At 32.7% G+C, this 22,539-nt stretch overlaps 1 protein-coding gene across 4 annotated transcripts in view; it reads left to right on the plus strand.

The window, feature by feature from the left end:
- The first annotated feature begins 3,082 nt into the window (after positions 1–3,082).
- The window catches only part of LOC134728297 (P2X purinoceptor 4-like), a 31,218-nt gene continuing 11,761 nt past the window's right edge, over positions 3,083–22,539 (plus strand). For 3 of the 4 annotated variants that reach the window (XM_063592861.1, XM_063592862.1, XM_063592859.1), the window contains exons 1-7: positions 3,083–3,235; positions 8,656–8,812; positions 16,996–17,067; positions 17,719–17,794; positions 18,176–18,260; positions 19,374–19,460; positions 21,804–21,951. In XM_063592861.1, coding sequence (XP_063448931.1) covers positions 3,102–3,235; positions 8,656–8,812; positions 16,996–17,067; positions 17,719–17,794; positions 18,176–18,260; positions 19,374–19,460; positions 21,804–21,951 — 759 coding nt within the window. In that variant the 5' untranslated portion in view covers positions 3,083–3,101. Of the gene's footprint in view, positions 3,236–8,655; positions 8,813–16,995; positions 17,068–17,718; positions 17,795–18,175; positions 18,261–19,373; positions 19,461–21,079; positions 21,219–21,803; positions 21,952–22,539 lie in introns of all 4 variants that reach the window. The other variant, XM_063592860.1, reaches the window with a different exon arrangement.

A 22,539-nucleotide genomic window follows, 5' to 3' on the forward strand; every position in this document is an offset into this window, starting at 1 on the left:
CTTATACTACAGGTGCATGCATTTGTTCTGGGTTTGAAAACGTTTTGTACGATATTTTTTTAATAAATTACCACATTATAGTCAGTGCTACTTGTTGATCTAAAATTCGTTATTGCAAAAATGCCACTATGCATAGATAACCGCAATCGCATCACATTTTCGAATGATCGGCTTTTTATTGTGATGAGATAAGTGCCGTAGATTCTTATCCCATAGAATTCAATGTCCCAAATTTATCAAAACATGATTGTCTTACAAATTCATTTGTCAGCATTAATATTTAGATAATCAATTGAGATAAAAAAAAGTATGAGTATTGCTCCAGCATTATCGCTTTACGCAAATAAATATGATAATTACAGTACATTTAGTCTTACTGCGAAATGCACAATGCATTACTAACATGATGAACGAGCTGAATACTCAATGCAAACACTGAAATTGGGTCTGTCTATTTGTCTTCGAAATTTTAATACCTTCTATAGAAACTGCCAACTTTCTCATTCTAGAGTCAAATCATAAATGTCCCTACTAGCGTCAGCAATGTAGGCAACACGAGTATACCGCTAGTTGTTCAAACGTCATTGATCGATTGAGAAAACAAATATGGGTGACAAACTGAAACAGATGGGAAACTAGTCATCTATAAGAGGAAAACAATGGAACAACAAAAACACTGGAGTGCAACAAAAACAAACACAAAGGCAATATATGCAGAACAAACTATCAGATAACAACTGGGCCAAATTCCTGACTTGATACAGGACTTTTAAGAAAAAATGATGGGTTCAACTTGGTTTTGTGGCTAATCAAACCTCGCGCTTAAAGCCAATGCAAAAATTTAAGGTGAGATGATTGTCTTCAATCGAGAATCAATTTGCAAATGTAATGCAAGTGATAGATAAAACCCAAGTTACAGTTTTCCTGAAATGTTACCACACTTACCATTTGCAAGTTTGAGCAAAGTAACGAGAATTTAGTGAAGATCAACTGACTTATTAACTGTATGACTGAGTATGCGTGGGAGTATCATTATGTTAATTTGTCAGCATATGGAAAGACTTATATTCCCGAGGAACATCCTGTCATACTAAATTTATTGAAAATGTATTAACATTTTATTTCTTATTTTCGTTTTGACTAGTAGTACATAGGAACTATTAAATGAGTGCATTTCAATTATCAATAGTAATATACGGATATAGTAATACGCACATTCTATCAACAGATTTTTAATAAACTTCGACAAGGATGTATACCTAATTGAAAACTTTCCATTAGTACTTTTTCTGTGAAAGAATTTGCAATCATTTTTAAAAATAGTATAAAAAACAAGAAAAGTATAATAAAATAAATAATTAAAGAATAATATAACCAAAGATTTGTATCGTTTCTTACTATAGAATTTGTATAGTTTCTATACTATAAGATTTGTATAGTTTCTTACTATACAAATCCTTGAGAAAAGTCAATGGAAACTAACAAAATAAAAATTATTAACCAACGGAACGAGTGGATATCAACGGTCATAGTCCTTAAATCCAGACATCCCGAAATTCGAAAAAAAAGAATTCACGGATCCCGAAAGGATCAATCCAGAAATCCCGAGCCTAAAAACACCCGATCCCGGAGTCCCGATAAAGGTCCTATCCCACCTCATATTGGGGACAGGACCTTTTTCGGGATGTCGGAATTTATTTCTTTTTAAATCGGGACCACCGGATTTCATTTTGGCAGTGGCTATTTGACCGGCACCGGCAAAATAGCAAATTTGCTATTTGACCGGCTCTGATAAAGTTATATCTACTAGTAACTGGAATTAAAATTTAAAAATAATAATTAAATATCAAAATTTTCAATTTAAAAACTTTTGTTACTGTTGCTCATATAAACACTTAAACTTCTTAATTAAAAAAACTAAAAAAAAAATGTGTACACATCATTCCGGAAACTAGTATATACTTTTTTTCATTTACGGAACGAGCATTGTGATTGTGTTACCGATGCAATCGCAGAATGGTCTTTCGGTACCATGACTGAGAAGACTTGAGAAATACAATTATAATCAAGCGATTATTCTGACTTGGTCTTTTAAACAAAAACCGTGACTGAAAAATAAAAATTACATCAGACACATTTTTTTTCAGTATAAGAAGGAAATGTTTCTTGATTTTTAGAATTATATTTGAGAATGAAAAGGTGAAAAAAAGACTAAAATAAAGAGAAACAACTTCCAAAGGCAAAGAATTAGTTTTGTAACAATTACAAATGTTAAATCATGTGTCCATTTGATATTCATAGCAAACAGCTATTAATATTGTCTGTGATATATGTTTTATGATTTAGTTTTGCATAACACTATTTTTATCACTGGCATTCAGAATATTTAAACCATAGATTTTACACAGATCATAAATTTGAAAATCAACATTTTGTTATAAATATTTTAGAAAAAAAATATATTTAAAAAAATGTATTTACAAATGTGTTTTCATGCTTTTATTTAATATAATAAAGTTATAAATTATTTATTTATGATGAAAATCTTTTATATTTTATTGTACTGTATAAAATGCTTGATATTGTGATAAAATGATTTTAAATTATTATTAAGCTTTTTTATTCTCCACTAATCACATCAATGAACAGTTTTATAAAGTGCCGGCTAAATAGCAAATTTAATAAAGTTAAATCCCGGATCCCGAAGGAGTAAATCCCGAAATCCCGAGCTTAAAAACACCCGATCCCGAAGTCCCGATAAATGTCCTATCCCCCTCCAAGGATTTGTATTAACTCTAGCCGCGATTAATGATTCCCGCGGAAAAGCGTAAATTTGAAGGGAAACGGATGTTTCAAGCATAACTTATGTCAATTTTGCATCATTTTTATAAAACATCATATTAAAACCAGAGACATATATACACAATATATATATGTCTCTGTTAAAACCAATAATTTATATTAAAATTGAGATACAACACAGATCAACACAGTGAAGTTATTTAAATAAAAACTTTTTACCGCCAAATTTTGACTGAAGAATCAAAAGAAGCTCCGAACGACAAGTCATGTGATACCGGTGGAAACTGAAAGTAGGAACTATGGGCAGTATTTGTAATAAGGCTGTTGGTGTATTTTTCGAGTATGACACGCCTAGAATAGTTCATATTCGTAGCAAAAAAGTCGGTGTGATAAATCGTCTGCTTCAGTTAATAATTATTGGATATGTTATTGGGTAAGAATTGTACAAAAGTAAAAAAAAAAAAAATTTACAACACGCCAATCCCTAGTCCAAATAATTATGACGTCTTGAAAGGCTATTATATTTTTTTTCTTTGACGCCTTACTTCGACGTAAGGCGTCAAAGAACAAATGACAAATGCCATTGGCAATTATGAATCATTTTATAGTACAACAAACATGGCATGAAACTCTTCCAACTATTCAATGTTTCAAAATGCCTCTATAGGAAATGTTACCATAAAATGTACATATATGTATATGGAGGTAGTGATGCTGTTGGTTGCATTGACAGTTATAGTATATTGGATTTATAACTTAACTTCTTTATAAAATTTTTGACTGTTTTAGTTGTTGCATTTGTGTGTTTTTTGCCTTACATAAAACTATTGTTGGAAGTATATGATAAAGCGATTAATACATGGCCTTTTCCATATCAGCCTGGGTATCATCCCTCGACCCATATCAGCGCCTCGACTCCGTCTCCGGCTGATATGGGGGTCTCTGGATGATACCCAGGCTGATATGGAAAAGGCCATGTATTAATCTCTATGTAAAACAGTGAACAGTTTATAATATGGCACTGGCTACGGTTACATGGAAATGTAACAATAATAAAAATATTATTGTTACATAGGAGACTAAATGCCGGAATGCAAAGGCGGATAAGGAACCGATTAATTACGAATGTAACAATAATTACTGAGGCTACGGTTACATGGCGTTATTGTTACATGAAAAACAGCAATCATTAAACTTAAATCTTGTATAGTTTTGTTGCCTTAATCTTGCATATGTACGAAATAATACTTGTAATAATGATAAATAATAAATATTATTGTTAACAAATGGTGTTTGAATTGTTTTTTTCTAACGTATAAATGGTTTTGGTGTTTTAAAGATACTACTTTAGATAAGTAGTGCCAAAGGCGAAAATATAGACCAATGGTTTGTTGTTGAGAACTCGGGCTGAGAAAAGTGTTCACTTTAAGTATTTAATTGCACACCTACTCGTATTACTGTCATTATACAATGCACAATGGATGAAGAGATTCTTGTGACCATCTACATCACATGATTCCAACCAAAATATAAGATGAGAACATAAAAATTGCTCGAGTGAAAAAATATTTCTTACCGGAAGCATGGCAAACATTAAAGGTTGCATTATCATCAAAAAAGGGATACCGCAGAATGGAACTGTACAGTATGTGATACGGACGTTCACAATGCGGCATCACTGGTGTGTGATGGCTGCTTGGAGTGGTTTCACCAAAAATGTGTCGGACTCAGAAATGCTCCAAAAGCCACTTACTGGATATGTAGAAAATGTCATTGCAAATAAATAATTAAGGAATTTATATTTAATAATTGTATGTATTGTAAATATAAAATAAATGTCTTTAATTTTTATTATCTAGTACATTTTAATAGACCCATCGTATATTGCTGTTTTTCATGTAACAATAACGCCATGTAACCGTAGCCTCAGTAATTATTGTTACATTCGTAATTAATCGGTTCCTTACCCGACTTTGCATTCCGGCATTTAGTCTCCTATGTAACAATAATATTTTTATTATTGTTACATTTTCATGTAACCGTAGCCAGTGCCTTATAATATACCAGGTGTTGTAACACAGGCACTTGTTTTATACCACCATTGGATGCAGACACTTGTTGCTGTCAATGTGTTGCTAACTATCCACTCCCATACGAAAAATCAGCGTCAAAAAGCATTCCACATTCACAAGCCATTATAAACCACTTTCTAGTCCTTCCTTATGCCTATAACGCCCTACTCAGTAGCTGCATAATTATTGTATCACAGCTTTGAGATGAGAGTAGGCATTATCAGATGTCACAATGTAAGAGAAGAAGTTATAAGCTATGTCATAATTTGAGGGGTTAAGTTATCAGCGATGTCACAAAGTGAGAGGAGACGTTACCATGCTTGCTCTCATCAAGGGTTAAATTGTCTTAGGGAGGTGAAAATGACCATAATAGAACGAAGTACAGATAATCAGGGTTTTCTTAGAAAAAGATATCGTAAAATAACAGCTGCTCAACACAATGTGAAGCTTTTTTGCTTGTTTGCTTGCTCACTTGCCTAAAAGGTGCACATTGTGGCTTGTGGTTGATATTTTACGATATCAATGTGTAGAAAAACCCTACAGTACAATCTATACTTACATCAAATGAATCACACTTATCATGCTTATTTTGGTCATTTTGTATACAAAATACATCTACTTTAAATTATTTTTAACTTGTATAACGTGACGGTACCCGAATTGCACCTATTTTGACAGTTTTTTCACCTACGTTATTTTATGATCAAGAAAAAAATGTCCATACTGTGTTTATTTTGTAGCCCTATCCTTCTTTATTGTATAGGTACACCGATTTAATTTTTAATTCATATTGAGTCATAAAAAATGGGTTTGAATCAACCTCCAAACTATCCATGATTCTGTAATGAGGAGTACCCAAATTGCATCCATGCTTAAATTCACATCGTCAAAAGTCTAAAAACCGACCTACCTACCTATCCTCTTCGCTCCTGGTGGAGCATAAGGTCGTCACAAGATTTCTCCATCCAGATCTGTCTTTAGCCTTTGTTTCGGCTTCTCCCCAGGTCATGTCAAGCTCCTTTAGTTCTGCCTCAATTGTTCGACGCCAGGTGGTTTTGAGTCTTCCTCTTGGTCTCTTCCCCTGGGGTGTCCATCTAAGAGCTGTCCTGGTTATGTTGGAAACAGGCATCCTGAGAACATGCCCCAGCCATCTGAAGCGCCTCTGTTGTATTTCTTTGAGGATACACATGGACTTGGTCGTTTCCAGGAGATGGTCATTTGAGATACGGTTTGGCCAAAAGATTTTACAAATCCGCCTCAGACAATTGTGGTGGAAACTTGAGAGCGATCTCATATCTGTTACTCTCCAGCATTCACTTCCATACAGAAGGACAGATTTAACATTACTGTTATATAGCCTGATCTTTGTTTTTCTGTTGTATTGGCTAGACTTCCAAATTGGTCGTAGTCTTTGAAATGCAGATCTTGCCTTGGCTAGCCTACTTTTTTGGTTGAATCTTCTGTACTAACGACAGTTCCTAGATAGGTAAATTTATCTACTTGTTGGATTTCTGTACCCTCAGCTTCTAGTCGTAAGTTTGATGTTGTGTTGAGTCGCATTTCTTGAGTCTTTTTTGCATTTAATTCCAGTCCAATTTGGCTTGCAAAATGGCTTAGCCGATCTGTCTTTTCTTGCATATGATCTTGTTTTGATGAAAGGAGTGCTATATCATCAGCAAAGTCAAGGTCCTCTAGGGTTGTGAACATTGACCATGTGATGCCTCTTTTCTTGTCACTGGTGGTCTTCCGCATCACCCAGTCAATGGCAACCAGGAATAAGATGGGTGAGATGATGCAGCCCTGTCGTACTCCAGATTGTACTTCAAACTAGTCCGTTTCCTTGTTGTTGAGTATCACAGCACATTCAAAGTTGGTATAAAAGCATTTTATCATTGTGACGATCTTTTGTGGTACTCCATATGATATAAGAATTGTCCAAAGAGTCTCTCTGTGTAAACTGTCGAATGCCTTCTTGAAATCAATAAAGTTGATATATAGAGGTGTCTACCATTCTATACACTGCTCAATGATGTTCTTAAGCGCAAATATCTGATCAATGCATCCTTTCCCTTTTCGAAACCCAGCTTGGTCCTGTCTCAACCTGTCATCCAGTATGGTGTCTATTCTGTTTAACAGTATTCTGCAAAACACTTTACTCGGGATTGAGAGTAATGTTATCCCTCTCCAGTTGTCACAGTTCCCAAGATCACCTTTCTTTGATAGTTTAATGATAAGACCTTTTGACCAGTCTTCAGATATTTTGAACAATTGGATATTAGTCCATGCTTACTCTTCATATTTTACGAAATGGATACTCCTATTGTAAACCGGGAAATTTTCGCGCGGTCTTTATTTCGTGATTTACTTACCATGCTTACGCGATCCTAATTCACGCCGTTTTGAATTCGCGATTTCCCAGTGGGCTAGATAAAAAAATTCATAAATAATTTGGAAATTGAACAGCTTTACATATATATCTTAAATCAAATGATAAAATCAATCAGAAATCTTTTGTTTTCGGTTCGTTAATGTTAAAGTAGATTAAAAGTTTGGCATGTAGATTCAACGAGGTGGTACCTATATTACTGATTAACAGGTGTCATTAGCATAATTTAAATGAGTGTTGTTTACATAACAATATCCGTTATGTTCACCTCAGTGAAATAACTGATTTGAGTTAAAGACATGACTTTTAACATTGCTTTTTATTAAGAGATAAAGTTATAATTTAAATTATATTTGTCGTCTTTGAAATCAGTGTTATACAGTAAGTAGTCCTATAGATATTCTATTCATATACATAGATATCAGAAGATGTGGTATGAGTGCCAATGAGGCAACCCTCCATTAAAGTCACAATTTGTAAAAGTAAATGTAATGAAGAGGTTTTCCTTGATATTTTCGCGGCCGTTTTATTTCGCGTTTCACTTCTTACCGCGAAAATAGCGGAAATAAATCTACCGATAAAATTTCCCTGTTTACAGTAATATTTTGTATTTTCTAATTTTGAAAAGATGACATTTTATCATGTTGATGACGTCACATGGTGACGTTTTCGTACATTTTGCTTTTTCAGTAAACAGTCCATCTGTTGATGAATACTGTGAACGTTTTGTGTATATCTAAATATGTTTACCTATGTTGAAAGACGTGCATAGTATCAAATCATAAAAATACAAATTGTTTTGTCTCTAAGAAATCTTGTAAGATTATCGTTGCTATTTTTTCTAAATAGGTGCAATTTGGGTACTCGGTGCAATTTGGGTACCCTTACGTTATATTTACAATAAAAAAAGTGTAGTTAATTTATTGAGCAGTTCCAATAGATTTTCAGTTAGATGCTACCAAAATCCATAAACCTCGCAACGTCTTGTTAAGTCTGTGATTTTATCAATTTTTATAAACCAGACCTTAGATATAGGATTAGGAAGATGTGGTGTGAGTGCCAATGAAATTACTCTCCATCCAAAAAACAATTAAAAAAACCCAACAACAACAAAAAACAACCATTATAGGTCAATGTAGGGCCTTCAACATGGAGCCTTGGCTCACACCTAACAACAAGCTATAAAGGGCCCCAAAATTTCTAGTGTAAAACCATTCAAACGGGAAAACCAACGGTCTAATTATACTAGCGAGATTCAATCTTACCAGAGGACTTTTTTTAAATAGAACATTAAGATTTCCTACTCTGACATAAATGGATTGGCCTATTTCAACAAAACAAGTTAAACTGTTTATCATGTATAACATCATCAACATAGGATGTGTTTGTTTTCAGATATGCTATAGTGTATAAAAAAGGTTACCAGGAGAATGATGCAGTGCAGAGTGCTGTCACAACAAAGTTGAAGGGTGTGGTCTATGTCAATCAATCACAGTATCCAGATATAACAACATCTGTTTGGGATGTTGCTGAATATGTTGTCCCTCCACAGGTAAGTTAAAAACAAAATAAGCAGACTAATGTGTAAACTCTATAAATGTTTATTTTTGATCCTGCAATGTTTTGTCTATGAAATTGCCATGGAATCTATGATTTTAAATGGTGCATAATTTTTAGTTGAAGACCTACTAAATGAAACCATTGATGTGAAATGACGTGCAGAAAGTGAACATTTCAGTTTTTGGCTATTGAACAACATTTTGTCAATAGACCACTTTCGAGTTCATCCGTCACCGGAAAAAACTTGTCAATTAGGCTCGCCTTTGTGACTTCATTTACCAGATAAAGGGGGTCGCCTGTATCCCTGAACTATCAAAGTTCATCAAGGGTCTAATTGATCGTCATTGTGCAGGAAAAACTTTTGTTTCATAGGTACTTAAGAACAATTACCTAATGACAGTAGTGCTGATTGTCAATTATGAGAATTTAGTTTGCCGAATAAATCATGCAATATAGTATTATAATTTTCCAACCACTCGCTCAACATTGATGTTCCCTAAAAACCAGAGTTTTTGACAGAAATGCATCAAACTCAAAAGTTGTCAATTGCTGTTGAATTAAAAGTGTGGTTGAACAGCTACTTAAAACATATACTTTATAGATATAGGAAGATGTGGTATGAGTGCCAATTAGACAACTCTCCATTAGAGTAACAATTTATATAAGTAAACCATAATAGGTCAAGGAAATGCAAGGTATGGACTTCAACAGTTCTATAGTTCCTTTTTAACTCAAATTTAACATGTTTAAGCAATTGTCATTATTGATAATAATTGTAAAAGAATATTTTCCGTTTCTTATGCTTTTATACATAAGTAACCAGAGAACATGATTCAATATACTTATACGCAGTGTAAGAGAAGTAATTCAAACAATACATTTTGAGTTACCTCCCTGACACTGCTGATAAATTATGTATAAAGAAATGTTGTATTGTCTTAGCAATTTGTTTTTTGAAGTTACAATTTGTTCTTAAGATTTCAGAAAATAAAAAGAAAATTTCTTCAATTTTTTTTTTGCCAAAAAAAGGGGGTTGGGTAAAAAAAAAAAAGAAGTTTTTTGTGTGTGTGTGTTTTTTTTGGGGGGGGTTACTTTATAAAAATCCCTTTCCATTGTGCAGGTGCAAGTGCTAGGATTAGCCTTCTCTTTACTGAAATCTACATGGGAGTCTTTTTAATGAAAGAGATATGGCTCTCTCATAACACGGGTCAGCCATTTATTATATCGTCCCATTCCCACAGACTATCATCATTTCTCAAGACCAAATTTTCATATGATTTTGAAGGAGAGCTGAAAATTCAGTCCCTAAAATTATCTCCCCGGAACTGGGATTTAAACAGGAACCTCTGTGTTAGTAGTCAGATGCGCTAACCACTACACCACTGCTCTCATGATGCTTCACATATTATTTCATGTATCTGTAGTCTTATTTCTATTTTTAAAATCTTGCTAAATTTAGATCTGGAAATAAGCCTTTCCGGTTACACATACATGTTGGAAAATTTGTAAGTAGACTGTTTGAATGGGTTCCATTTGAATTCTTTTTTGTTTAAAAAAAAATATATGGTGTGCTTTTGTTTGCAATTAGAACATGTACATGTACATCTTATTTATTGATATTTTCAATAGCATGTTTAAATTTTTCAAAATACAATATAAAAATACACAGAAGTTGATCTTTTTAATTCATTCAATTTGCATATATACGTATAATGTAGTACATGTACAAAATGTATATAATTAAGGACTTCCACTCAGTAGATATGATACGCTATAATGGACCTGTCCTATGTCAATATAATCTGAACATGTCCATATATCACATATTGACCTTGTCAAAAGTTCATAATTGATAAATATTTTTGGTTATCTCGTATTCTTTTATTGAGCTGATACTAATTTTTACTTTATATCTAAAGACTTGTTTTAAAATTCACTGTTCTAATCCGTATTTATAACATGTATAACTCTTTAATTATGCTTAGCCTGCCTTCGTTATATCATGTTAAGTGTTAAAACCCATATCCCAAGTACCCCGTAGGAATTCTCTGATATATTAGGGATAAGGGAGGTGCATGGGCATCTTTGCATGCCATGTCTCAATAAAAGTTTGGTATTACCAAAACAAATGTAGGGTAGTAAATCTATTTATATTATTCATTGTTATTTGATTTAGAGTTCAGGTGAATCAGCAAAAGTTGTTTTACAGCCTATCTTTATTACTGATTACGTTATAGAGGAAAGATATACATTTACCCCTTGATAAACAATTAAGTATAAAAGTCTACCACTTACTTCACGTAGATTTTATAAATGGCGTATTCAGAGTCCTTCCCTAAGGAGCAGATCCCACTTGGGTGTCAGCTGTGTGAAGGTGGGAATAAGATTGAATGGAAATGTAGGGACTGTAACCTGTTCATGTGTGATCGTTGTAAAGATGGAGTTCATTTTAGAATTGCAAAGGATCATAAACTCTTAAATATTAAGGAGATAGGAGAGCATGAAGACCCCTGGGACAGTTTTGCCTTCAGTAAATTGAATTGCCAAGATCATCCCAACCAACCTTGCAGTCTTTATTGTAAAACCTGCAGTAGTGTTATTTGTCTGAAATGTATTGTAAAAGTTCATAATGGACATGACTTTGTGGATGAGGAGGAATTTTGTGATAAAAAGGAGGTACTACAAGAAGGACAGAAGAAGGTCCAGAGCAATTTAAGCAAATTAAGCTGTAGAAAAGGTAAGATGATGGCGCCTGAAGAATCTGAAAATCCAAAACTGTCGCAGATTAAGCAGAACATTCTGGATCATAAGAAAAACTTGTTCAAGGCAGTGGAACAATTTGCAGACAATCTTGTTCAAGATGCCAATCAACACTTTGGAACCCTGAAACAGGAAGAGGAAACCAAAATTGATAAAGAGATTCAAAATATGCATGCGAAGAACGAGGCTTTGGAAGGTATCATCACATCAAGAGATTTCATGAAGTTTTTCAGCGATTTTGATAAACTGTATGTTTCCTTAAACGAAAATATGCTTCAAGACACCAGCAATATTTCTTCTTTGCCAAATTTTGTTCCAGCTGAATTTACATCACTTAATTTTGGAACACTAGAGGGAAACCTTTCCCATGTTAAATTTAAAGTTACAAATCAATGGACCACTGAACTAAGGAATATCCATTCAATTGTAAGGTGTCTAGACAGCAGCCTGTGGATAGCAGACAATGTAAATGGTGTGTTGCAACATGTTAAACTTGAAACAGATAATGTAATTGTGTTATCAAGTTTTAATAGCAAAGTTTTTGGATTAGTTGACATATCTAGTTGCATTCTTTTATCAACAGAAGAAACAAGATTAAAAAGGATTAATAGGGGATCAAGCGATATAGGCGATTCTGTTTATAAAACTGATCCTTGGATAGCAAGGGATGTTCATATCACTAAGGATGAGAAAGTCATAATAACAGCCAGATCTCCAGGAAAACCATTCTCCACCACCGGAAGAGGTGTTCTTCTTGTAAATCAACCAGAAAAAAGAGTTGTTAGATTTGAGAATAAAAGTTTTAACAAAACTTTATTTACATGTACACTTCCTGTTCGGGTAGCAAGCACCAGTAATGGCAATATATGTGTAGTGGATACTTTAGATAAAGACCTTAGAGGGAGAGTGGTTGTATTAGGGCAGACAGGAAAAGTCAAAGGGATTTATTCAGGTCATGATGATGTCAATTCTAAAGACAAACCGTTTAAACCTCAAGGTATACTTGTTACACCGTCAGATAATATTCTAGTTACAGATTGGGAGAACCACCTCATCCATATTTTGAATCATGATGGAAAGTTTATTTCATATTACAGTTTGAAAGACATAGGGATCTATTATCCACATTCTCTTGCTCTGTCTACATCAGGACACCTATATATAGGATGTACAGGTTATTTACCTTTTCTCAAAAAATTCAGAGGGAAACTTTACAAGGTGGAATTTTCATGAAGCAAGCGCAGAAAATATCAACAATTATATAAAGTGGATATTTTAAAAAGTGTACTTTGGATTGGTTCCTTTAAGATTAAATCATAAAATTTTGCAGAAAGAAATTTTTGCAAAATAATAAAGCATTTTAGTTTAAAAGTACTTGGCTTTATTGTATACTCTGTTGTAAATTCATGTTTGGTGTATTAATAGTATGTGTAATTATGATGATTAAAATGATATCAGTCAAAGTTAAAAACTCTAAATCCTTAATCTATATGACAACATATCGTCACATCATCAATATCAGTAAAGGTTAAAAAGGATTTATCAAACCCAGCTTAATCTGTACATGTATAACTTTATATATCTTTTCAAGTTTTGAGAAAAAAATCTTATCATGCTTATTGATCATACTTACACAAATGCTTTCATAATACCTTTTATACGTATCCTCATGTTATGTGTTTTCGTAATAACGATTATCACTGTTTACGGTTTTAACTGTTCAGTTTTTATACAAGTGTGTACTCAAATTTTTAAGGCATGTTCTGTCAAATGTTTTTAGGTAGCTAGATTTTTTTGTCAAGGTTAAATACGGTTTTTTACTGTTTCTGATTTATTTTTGTGATTTTCGTATGTTGAAAAACTGTGTCATATGTTTTCTTATGAAGAGAAAACTAAATCAGTACATGGACATGTACAGGAAATGACTTAAAATCTGGAAATAAATATTTTCTAAAGTCATGGTTCTTAGATTACTGCTTGAATTATAAAAAAAGGTTATTTATTGTGGTTTGATCTGTTTATCATACTTAATAAAACAATTAAGTCTATCATATTTGGTGTATGGTAAGATTGTACAGTTTTCCTGTTTGTCTGTCACTGATTCATTGACCTTGATCTCATTTCATGGTTATTTGGTCAGTATGGCATGTTTCACATTTGGACATATATATAGAAATACTCTCAAAAGCAAGCCTTTATATGAAGAAGAACTTGTTGTATTAACTGAAAAGGAAGATATAATTTCTCTGAAATAAATGCACAGCAATACCCAAGAATATGGTTGGAAATTATGCACAAAAATTGAAATGGTGAATGTGTCAAAGAGACAACAACCTGACCATAGAGCAGGCAACAGCCTAAGGCCACCAATTAGTCCTCAATGCAGCGAGAAACGCCTGCACCGGAAGGAGTCCCTCAGCTGGCCCCATAACAAATATTTATACTAGTTCAGTGATAATGGACTTCATACTAAACTTCGAATTATACACAAGAAACTAAAATTAAAAATCATACAAGACTAACAAAGGCTAGAGGCTCCTGACTTGGGACTGGCGCAAAAATGTGGTGGGGTTAATAGATATAGAAAGATATGGTGTGAGTGCCAATGAGACAACTCTCCATCCAAATAAAAATTAAAAAAAAAAACAAACATTATAGGTCAACACAGAGCCTTGGCTCACACCGAACAACAAGCTATAAAGGGCCCCAAAATTACTTGTGTAAAACCATTCAAACGGGAAAACCAACGGTCTAATCTATATAAAAAAACAAGAAACATGTATAAATTACATAAACAGAAGACAACTTACTGTACATCAAATTCCTGACTTAGGACAGGTGCAAACATTTGCAGGGGGATTAAAGGTTTTAATGGATCCAAATCTTCTCCCTTTTTAGCTCACCTGACCTGAAAGGTCAAGTGAGCTTTTCTCATCACTTTGCGTCCGTTGTCCTGCGTCAGTCGTCCGTCGTCCGTAAACTTTACAAAAATCTTCACCTCTGAAACTACTTGGCCAAAGGAGTGGGTCCGGTAAAGGACTCATTTTGGCCTCAAATTTCAGTTTAATCTGACGAAAGATTTTGACCACTTTTTAAACACTTAAGTGTCTATTTCACTTGATTCAATTAGTTTATGTGAAAGATTTTAACTGATTTAGTCATTAAAAACGATCCGATTCAAGCTCAAATATGAAAAATCTCTCAAATATGCAATAAAACGTCACTTTACAGATGGTTTTTGTCAAAAATGAAAGTGGCCGCATCCGTGTTCATCCACAATCTTTATATATGTTATGTATTATCATAAAATACAACTTACATTTCAATATTAAGGATGAACACGAATGCGGCCACTTAGGGGTCTTACCGGATCTACTCCTTTAATCAAACTTGGCCACAATCATCCTTGGGGTATCTAGTTTAAAAAATGTGTCCGGGGACCTGGCCATCCAAACAAGATGGCCGCCATGGCTAAAAATAGAACAGAGGGGTAAAATGTATATTTTGGCTTGTATCTTTGAAACAAAAATATTAAGAGACTGACATCAGTAAATACAGTAACAGGTGAGCGACACAGGCTCTTGAGAGCCTCTAGTTCTGAAACAATAGCATAACATCACAACATAGAAAAACACACGGTAAAATATCAATTGGCAGGCTTAACTCAACTTAAACATGTTTTTGAGATCTCAACCCTCCCCCTATCCTGCCTATACTTCTAGCCAATGTAATAAAAAACAACACTAAACAATACACACAGTATAACTCAGGTTAAGAAAAGTCTGAGTCTGATGTCAGAATAGGTAACAAAAGACCTCAATTAAAATGATTAAAAGATTATGTCTTCATCATATGAATATCAAGCACAATCCCTCCTGTAAGGGGCTTAATATTATACCATAAAAAAAAATTGAGAAGAACATAACCCGTGTCATGCCAACAACTGGTTTTAGAATAAATGTGTTTAATTCTGATGCAAAGACCCTATTATAATCAATATTAATGCCAAAATATGCAATCTTTAATGACCTGTCAACTGTATCGTAGCTATATCCCTTCTTAATAAGTCTTTTTAAAGGTTTAGTTAGCTTTTGAGGTGAATACTGACATTTTTGAGCTTTGTAAAGAATATTATCATAACAGATTGAATGTGAAATATCTGAATGTATAACATGTATAAGATGTCTGCATGTTGAGTTATAATCTACCTATGATGTCCTTGTACTGATAATAAAATTAAGTAAATATTTTGACTAGTTTGTGATATCTAAAACCTTGGTGTAACAATATTTCAGTTATACATAAATTTCTCTCGTAAAAATCTAATATGTTGTTACAAACATGAACGAATTGATTGCTTTCCTACTGAGAATCAAACTTGCTTCTTTCTAGTAGTGACGAATAATAAAAAAGACTTATACCATTCAATCCTTATGGTACATCTATTTTCATCAGCCTTTTTGTCATGATATTATTACAGTAGTTAAATCATTGTAAATAGTGTGCTAGCTAGTGACCTAATACAATAGATATGGGGTCAATAAATTCCATATGGGATGAATGAGAATACAAATTTACATCTTAGTTCAACGTCACCCATCCAAACATTGTTATACAGTTCAGTTTAATTAAAGAGTCTGTGTCAAAGTTAAATGTCTTTGCATATATATATATTAAGTTTCTTAGTGATGCATCAAAGTGTATAATACTTCCAAAATCATAATATGTCACTTTGGTTGCATATGAAAAAGGGTTGAAAAAAATATTAAAACATAGATATAAAAAAGAAGATGTGGTATGATTGCTAATTAGACAACTCTCCACAAGAAACCAAAATGACACAGAAATTAACAACTATGGGTCACTGTACAGCCTTCAACCATGAGCAAAGCCCATAGAGTCTAGATGTTATCTCCATGAAGAGTCAATATTGCTAGATTGACATGCTGTAACAACTTATTTTTACCTAGGATCAGTTACAACTTCTTAGCTAAGGTGTAATATTATTCTGAGGTCATAATTGAATGTTAAGAGGTATGCCTTACACATGCCTTATGTTCAATCAAAGGTTTGCACTACGTCTGATCTTCATCTTACTCGGCCAGTGTTATCAAAATGTTTAAAGATGACCACTCTAGATATTTAGTCAAAGGTAATACATTTCAAGTTCTACACGGTGAAGAGTTAGAGGACTGCTTCCCATTTTAAGATTTTTTTTATTTAATTCTGACAAAATTCTAATATATTTATTTGGTGTTATCTTTTCCATAATTACTCTTCATCATGTGTTTATCAGTAAAAGATTTTGAAGATTTTTTTATTTAGACTATAATTTAATTTATTATTGTTAAGCATGTGAAGTGTCACCCTGCATTAAAATGTTCACATATTTATTCGATCCATTTTGTATTTTAGGAGAATAATGCATTTTTTGTGATAACAAATTTGATAGAAACACCTAAACAGACAATAGGTATTTGTTCTGAGGTAAGTTATAAGTAAATGGTTTATGATAACAAAGTTTATTGGGAATGTCTGAGTAATTTGGATGTGCAAGGGTAGATGGCTGTTCCCAACTAGTTATCCAGAATCATTTAATATAATACTATATCATTTGGCATGCAAAAACATCTTTGAAAAACATTATTAATCATGTCATAAGCAGAAGTTAACTAAATAGTGTACGGTTAGTCTCTAAATGTTAGTTTTCTAACTTCATTATTTGTATTTTTAAATTTGTGTCAGAATTATTAAAGTTACACAGTTGTAGAAAACTACTTGAGTTTTATATTGAAATGGTATTTTACATTTTTTTACAGGATACACATGATATAACTATATATAATTTTGTTACACTTTCAAGGAAAAGAATACAAACAAGTAACATTCATTCAGAAAAAAATCAATGCTTACAATGCAATCCATACACTAATATATAGCATGGGTAGATATTTCAAAATGTGATATTGTCTTCATTCAAAAATTCATCGGTAAGCATAATTAAAAAAAGGAAATGCATGGTATCCAAATTTACTCCAAGTTTATTGCATTTGATAGAGACCAAAATGTATAAAGTACAATCTATATACTGATAGAAATAAAAAAAAAATAAAAAAGTTTTTCATGTTTATATTCTAGGATCCTAAGGTGTTAGGCGCTAACTGTACAACATCCAGTCAGTGTCCGGCAGGAAAAGTACTTCCGGCTGGAAATGGTAAGTTATATTCAAAGGTATTGTAGGATCTAGGTTGAATAGCATCATAAAGTTAGTGTCCACCATGAAAAGTCCTTCCACTGGAAATATGAAATTATGTATAACTGTGGATTCATTTATTTTAGTGGATACCAATTTCGTGATTTAAGGAAAACTCCCATATTCGTGGATATTAAATTTCATGGTTTTTGCAAAGTCTGCATATATTGCCTATAGAATATGTTTGATTCATTGAACATTTAAATTTGTGGTTCTCCTGTACTCCCAAAATCCATAAAAATTGGTATCCAACGTATATTAATGAATCCACAGTACTTCACTGAAATCTCATGACAAACTTCCTAAGTTCATTCTCTTCAATTTTATTTTTTTTCGTACCAGGTGTATTAACAGGAGAATGTAATACAGCAGTTGGACGTTGTTTTATACGAGCATGGTGTCCTGTAGAAAATGGTGCTGCAAAAGCGTAAGTCAGCTTAATTCTGATTTCAATCACATGATAGAAAGGTCAGATATCCCGTTATGGAGAAAAATCACTGTGTTGTGTTTTCCTCTTTTCCCATATTTCTAGTAAGAGAACTAAAGCTCTGGTGGAAATATTTGTTTTTTACCTGACATATTTTTTAAAGTTATTAATTCAGTGAGGAAAAGATTCATTAGAATATTTGTTAAATTTTTTTAAACATTCAGTAATTCAGATAGAATATATTGTATGTATGATAACAAAAAATCTCTTACCTAATAAGGTTGACACCCATTTCTTATCCACGGCAACAAAACTTTATTTACAAAAATTTCTTTGTCTTGAACAGAAAATATTCAACGGTTCATGTAATGTATGTTAAATTATGTAAGATCCTTAAAGAACTACAATAATTTTACTCATAAAGTACTGCAAAATTTGTGAAGAATATCCAGATTTCTGTTTCAATAGATTTCATAAAACAGAGGGTATTAAAGGTGTATGATGGTTTTGTATATATCTTTATAATCTAGGAAAAATCTCTTAACTGCATTTGGAGAAGAAGTTTTTCATACAATGTGGTTATATACATACTGTTTTGTCTACGATGTAGACCATCTATTTTTTTAAATATCTTTTGAGGAAATGGCCCACAGAAGGAGATATCACTGTTAGCAGTAAATGTAATTTAATTGTCTGTGATGTGATTAGATCATAAAACAAATCCACACTGACTAGATTTATTATTTAGGCAAGTAAACTATCCAAACAACCAAGGCACTTCTAATCATAATGCATCTACTAGAATTTAAAGAATAAAAGATATGTGGTATCCATCCATGACACAGATATAGTACATGCTCAGCAAAAAACACAAAAAAGTAAAGGAACAGGGCTTTTATAGCTGTTCTTTATTTCTAAGAGAGGCCTTCATCAGAGAGCAAAAAAAGTCGCACATCAAGTTGAAGACTGCCCCTAGCACCAGCTTAGACAGAATTCTTTGCAAAAATAAGTTAGAAAGTCTTTGTAAGATATAACATTACCAGATATAGATGAACAATATTAAAATATACCTTTTTTGTACTCCTGATAAAAGAATTTGTTCTTGTCTTTCAGACCTAATCCACCAGCACTTTTAGGATCAAAAGATTTTACAGTCTTTATTAAAAACAATATACAGTTTCCTAAGTTTAAAGTGAAAAGGTAAGACATATATTCTGATAAAAAACGAGATGAAAGATACCAGAAAGACATTCAAGCTCAAATATACAAAACAAACTGACAAAGCCATGGCCGAAAAAAGCAAAACTCAAATAGACAAACAATAGAACACATTACTAAAAAATAGAAAACTATATTGGGAGTGATCTCAGGTGCTCCAGAAGGGTAAACAGATTCTGCTCCACATGTGGCACCCGTAGTGTTGCTCATGTTATTACAAACTCTGTAAATAGTCTATATAATCAAATGAATTACAAAAAAAGCCTGGTAAATGATTAGAATGATAAAAGTACATTTAAACGAACACAAACTACAAGTCTACACAGTGCTATGGATATACACGTAAAATATATGCAACTTGCATGATCTAAATGCATCTTGCATGATGAAGGCCAGTTCACACCATGTAAACTTTATGCTAACAGATACATGACTGATGATAGCAAGAATCTACAATTATGTAAAATATGTTCCCTATTGGAGTTTTAAAAAAAAACAAGGATAAGATTACAGTAAATCTCATTTGCAGTATGTGCTGTCTGTTTTGTAGAAGTTTATTGTATAAACTGAACACTAATGTAAGGCCCATGTTATAATCACTATTTGTCTCTCCTTTGTTTCTGGATCAAGACTGTTGAATGCCTAGAAAAATATTAACAATATATAAATGACACATGATAGGACATTAAGTATAATGAATTTGATAACACTTAGCTGAGAGGGGGATAGTGCAGATTGTAACCCTGAGAAAACATTGTCAACTGCGGCAAAATATGGCAATTTAACTTGAAGTGTATTAATATTTAGTATTATTGTTGGCCACCATTAAACTTGTTAAAAGTGTTTCTTGTCTTGAATATGGTTGAAATGTCTGTTTTTGAGATAAATGTCATTCAAGGTGACAACTTAATTCAAAGTTGCATCTTCTGATTGAAAGTAAAATTTGAATGCCTTGAAGGATGATTGATTGTGTTTTGTTGCCAAACATGGTTAAATGTGTTATAAATTAGGTTGAAATATTTGTGTGCCAGCTAGGTTTAGGTGAATAATTTGAATATAAGAGTCTGAACTTTTGATTGGTTGGTGTTTAAGAGCCACTTTTAGCACTATTTTCATGATGGTTATTATTTATTGGTGAAAGAAGCAGCCTGGAGTCCCTATAGATTACCACAACCTTCTGTAGGAAAACTGAGAGTTTGATCTTGATTTGATTTGAGTCCTGTATGCCCGCAAAGTGCTTCTAACTTTTGAATGCCTTGAAGAATATTAATGATACGTGATATTTTGATGTCCAATAGCAGAACATGTGACGTGAATGAGGTTGAAATATTTGTCTGCAAGACAAGGTCAACACTGATTTTATATGCAGAAGATGAATACAAAGAGAGGGTTCATAGTTTTGTAAGCTTTACTCTCCTATTCTTTATAACTTTGATGTTTTTTTAATTTTATTTATTTAATATTAGATGAGTGCGAAATGTCTATGATATTTCAGGTTGATGTCTTTTATTATAAAAATTGAAAATCTGAAGTCCTGAAGTACTTTACAGTTTATAATACAATATTATATTACTAACAATATAAGTTTTACCTATTAACAGGAGAAATTTACCAGACAATGCTTCCGATGAATTTTTCCAGACTTGTAACTACGGTTCACACTCCATTGATTGTCCTATATTACGTTTAGAAACCATTGTCAGAGAAGCTGGAGAAAATTACTCAGCTATGGCTCAAGAGGTAGACATGTTTGAAGCAGAGGATTATGGGACATATGTGTTTATATATATATGCCAAAATAAAATATACTTGTGGTTTCTGACCAATTTCTATAAAAAAAAAACTGTTCTCCAAGCATTTTATTGGAGTTTTTGAACAAGAACTGACAATGGTCTATGACATTTTAAAAATAGAAATTGATTTCTTAAACTTCCTTATTTTCTGAGTATGTAACAAGAACTGCATATATATTTTACTTTAGCCATGTAGAGTACACAGTGAAATCTTCAGTTATTTTGCTATTATTTTGCATGGGTGGTGTGGCTTGGTACTTTTGTATTCTTGTAAATGATGTACACACATGTAACAATGTGTAATCTTTATTAAAGTACACAAATTAACATTTTGCAGGTAAAACATTACAAAGGTCAGCCATTTCTAAGCATGCTTTTTTGTATATATATATTTTAAAGATGGTCTAATTTCTGATAATAATTGATTCTTTGTTTAGATCCTTCTTTAGATTAGCCTCCAGGCAGAATTTTCAAATTATTTAGAAATTTAAAAAAAATCTAATTGGTAATTTTTACTTTTTGCTCATTTCAGGAGAAATTTATTAGATTTCTTTAACAATTCAATGTTGTCGAGTTGTCGATATAATCAAAACCATCCAGAGGATCAGTATTGTCCTATTTTCATTCTGAATGATATTGTAAATCTAACGGGAAGTAGCTACGAAGAAATGGCTGGCTCGGTAATGCTTTACTTCATTACACTATAATTATTGTAAATAAATAGCTTGGCTGTCATGGATACCTAAATTAAAAAAGTGGACAAATAATTCATTAAATGATTCTATAAAAGTCAATTGCTATTTATCATGTTTATCTAAGGATGAATGATACAGCTATTAAAAGAACATAAAAAAAATGTTACAAATTATGCATGTTAAGTCCACTAAAAATTTCAAAACTTTGAATGTAAAACAACATGTGCAAATATAAAAGATAACAACTTTAAGGGAGCTCGCTTCTCAGTTTCAAAGTAATTAACTTTTCAAAACACTAGTCTATATAGAAAGGGGATTAATAAAGGAATTCAAAGAGCAAAACAAATATATAAGTCACCGTGCTTAAGTCACTGAACTAGTATATATTTGTTTACGGGCCAGTTGAAGGACGCCTCCGGGTGTGGGAATTTCTCGCTAAATTGAAGACCTGTTGGTGACCTTCTGCTGTTGGTTTTTATTTGGTCGGGTTGTTGTCTCTTTGACACATTCCCAATTTCCATTCTCAATTTTATTGTTTTAGAGATATTAGCCATTGAAATTTTGGCGGGAAAA

This window comes from Mytilus trossulus, chromosome 8 (genome assembly GCF_036588685.1).
Source record: "Mytilus trossulus isolate FHL-02 chromosome 8, PNRI_Mtr1.1.1.hap1, whole genome shotgun sequence".
NCBI classification, from domain to species: Eukaryota; Metazoa; Mollusca; class Bivalvia; order Mytilida; family Mytilidae; genus Mytilus; species Mytilus trossulus.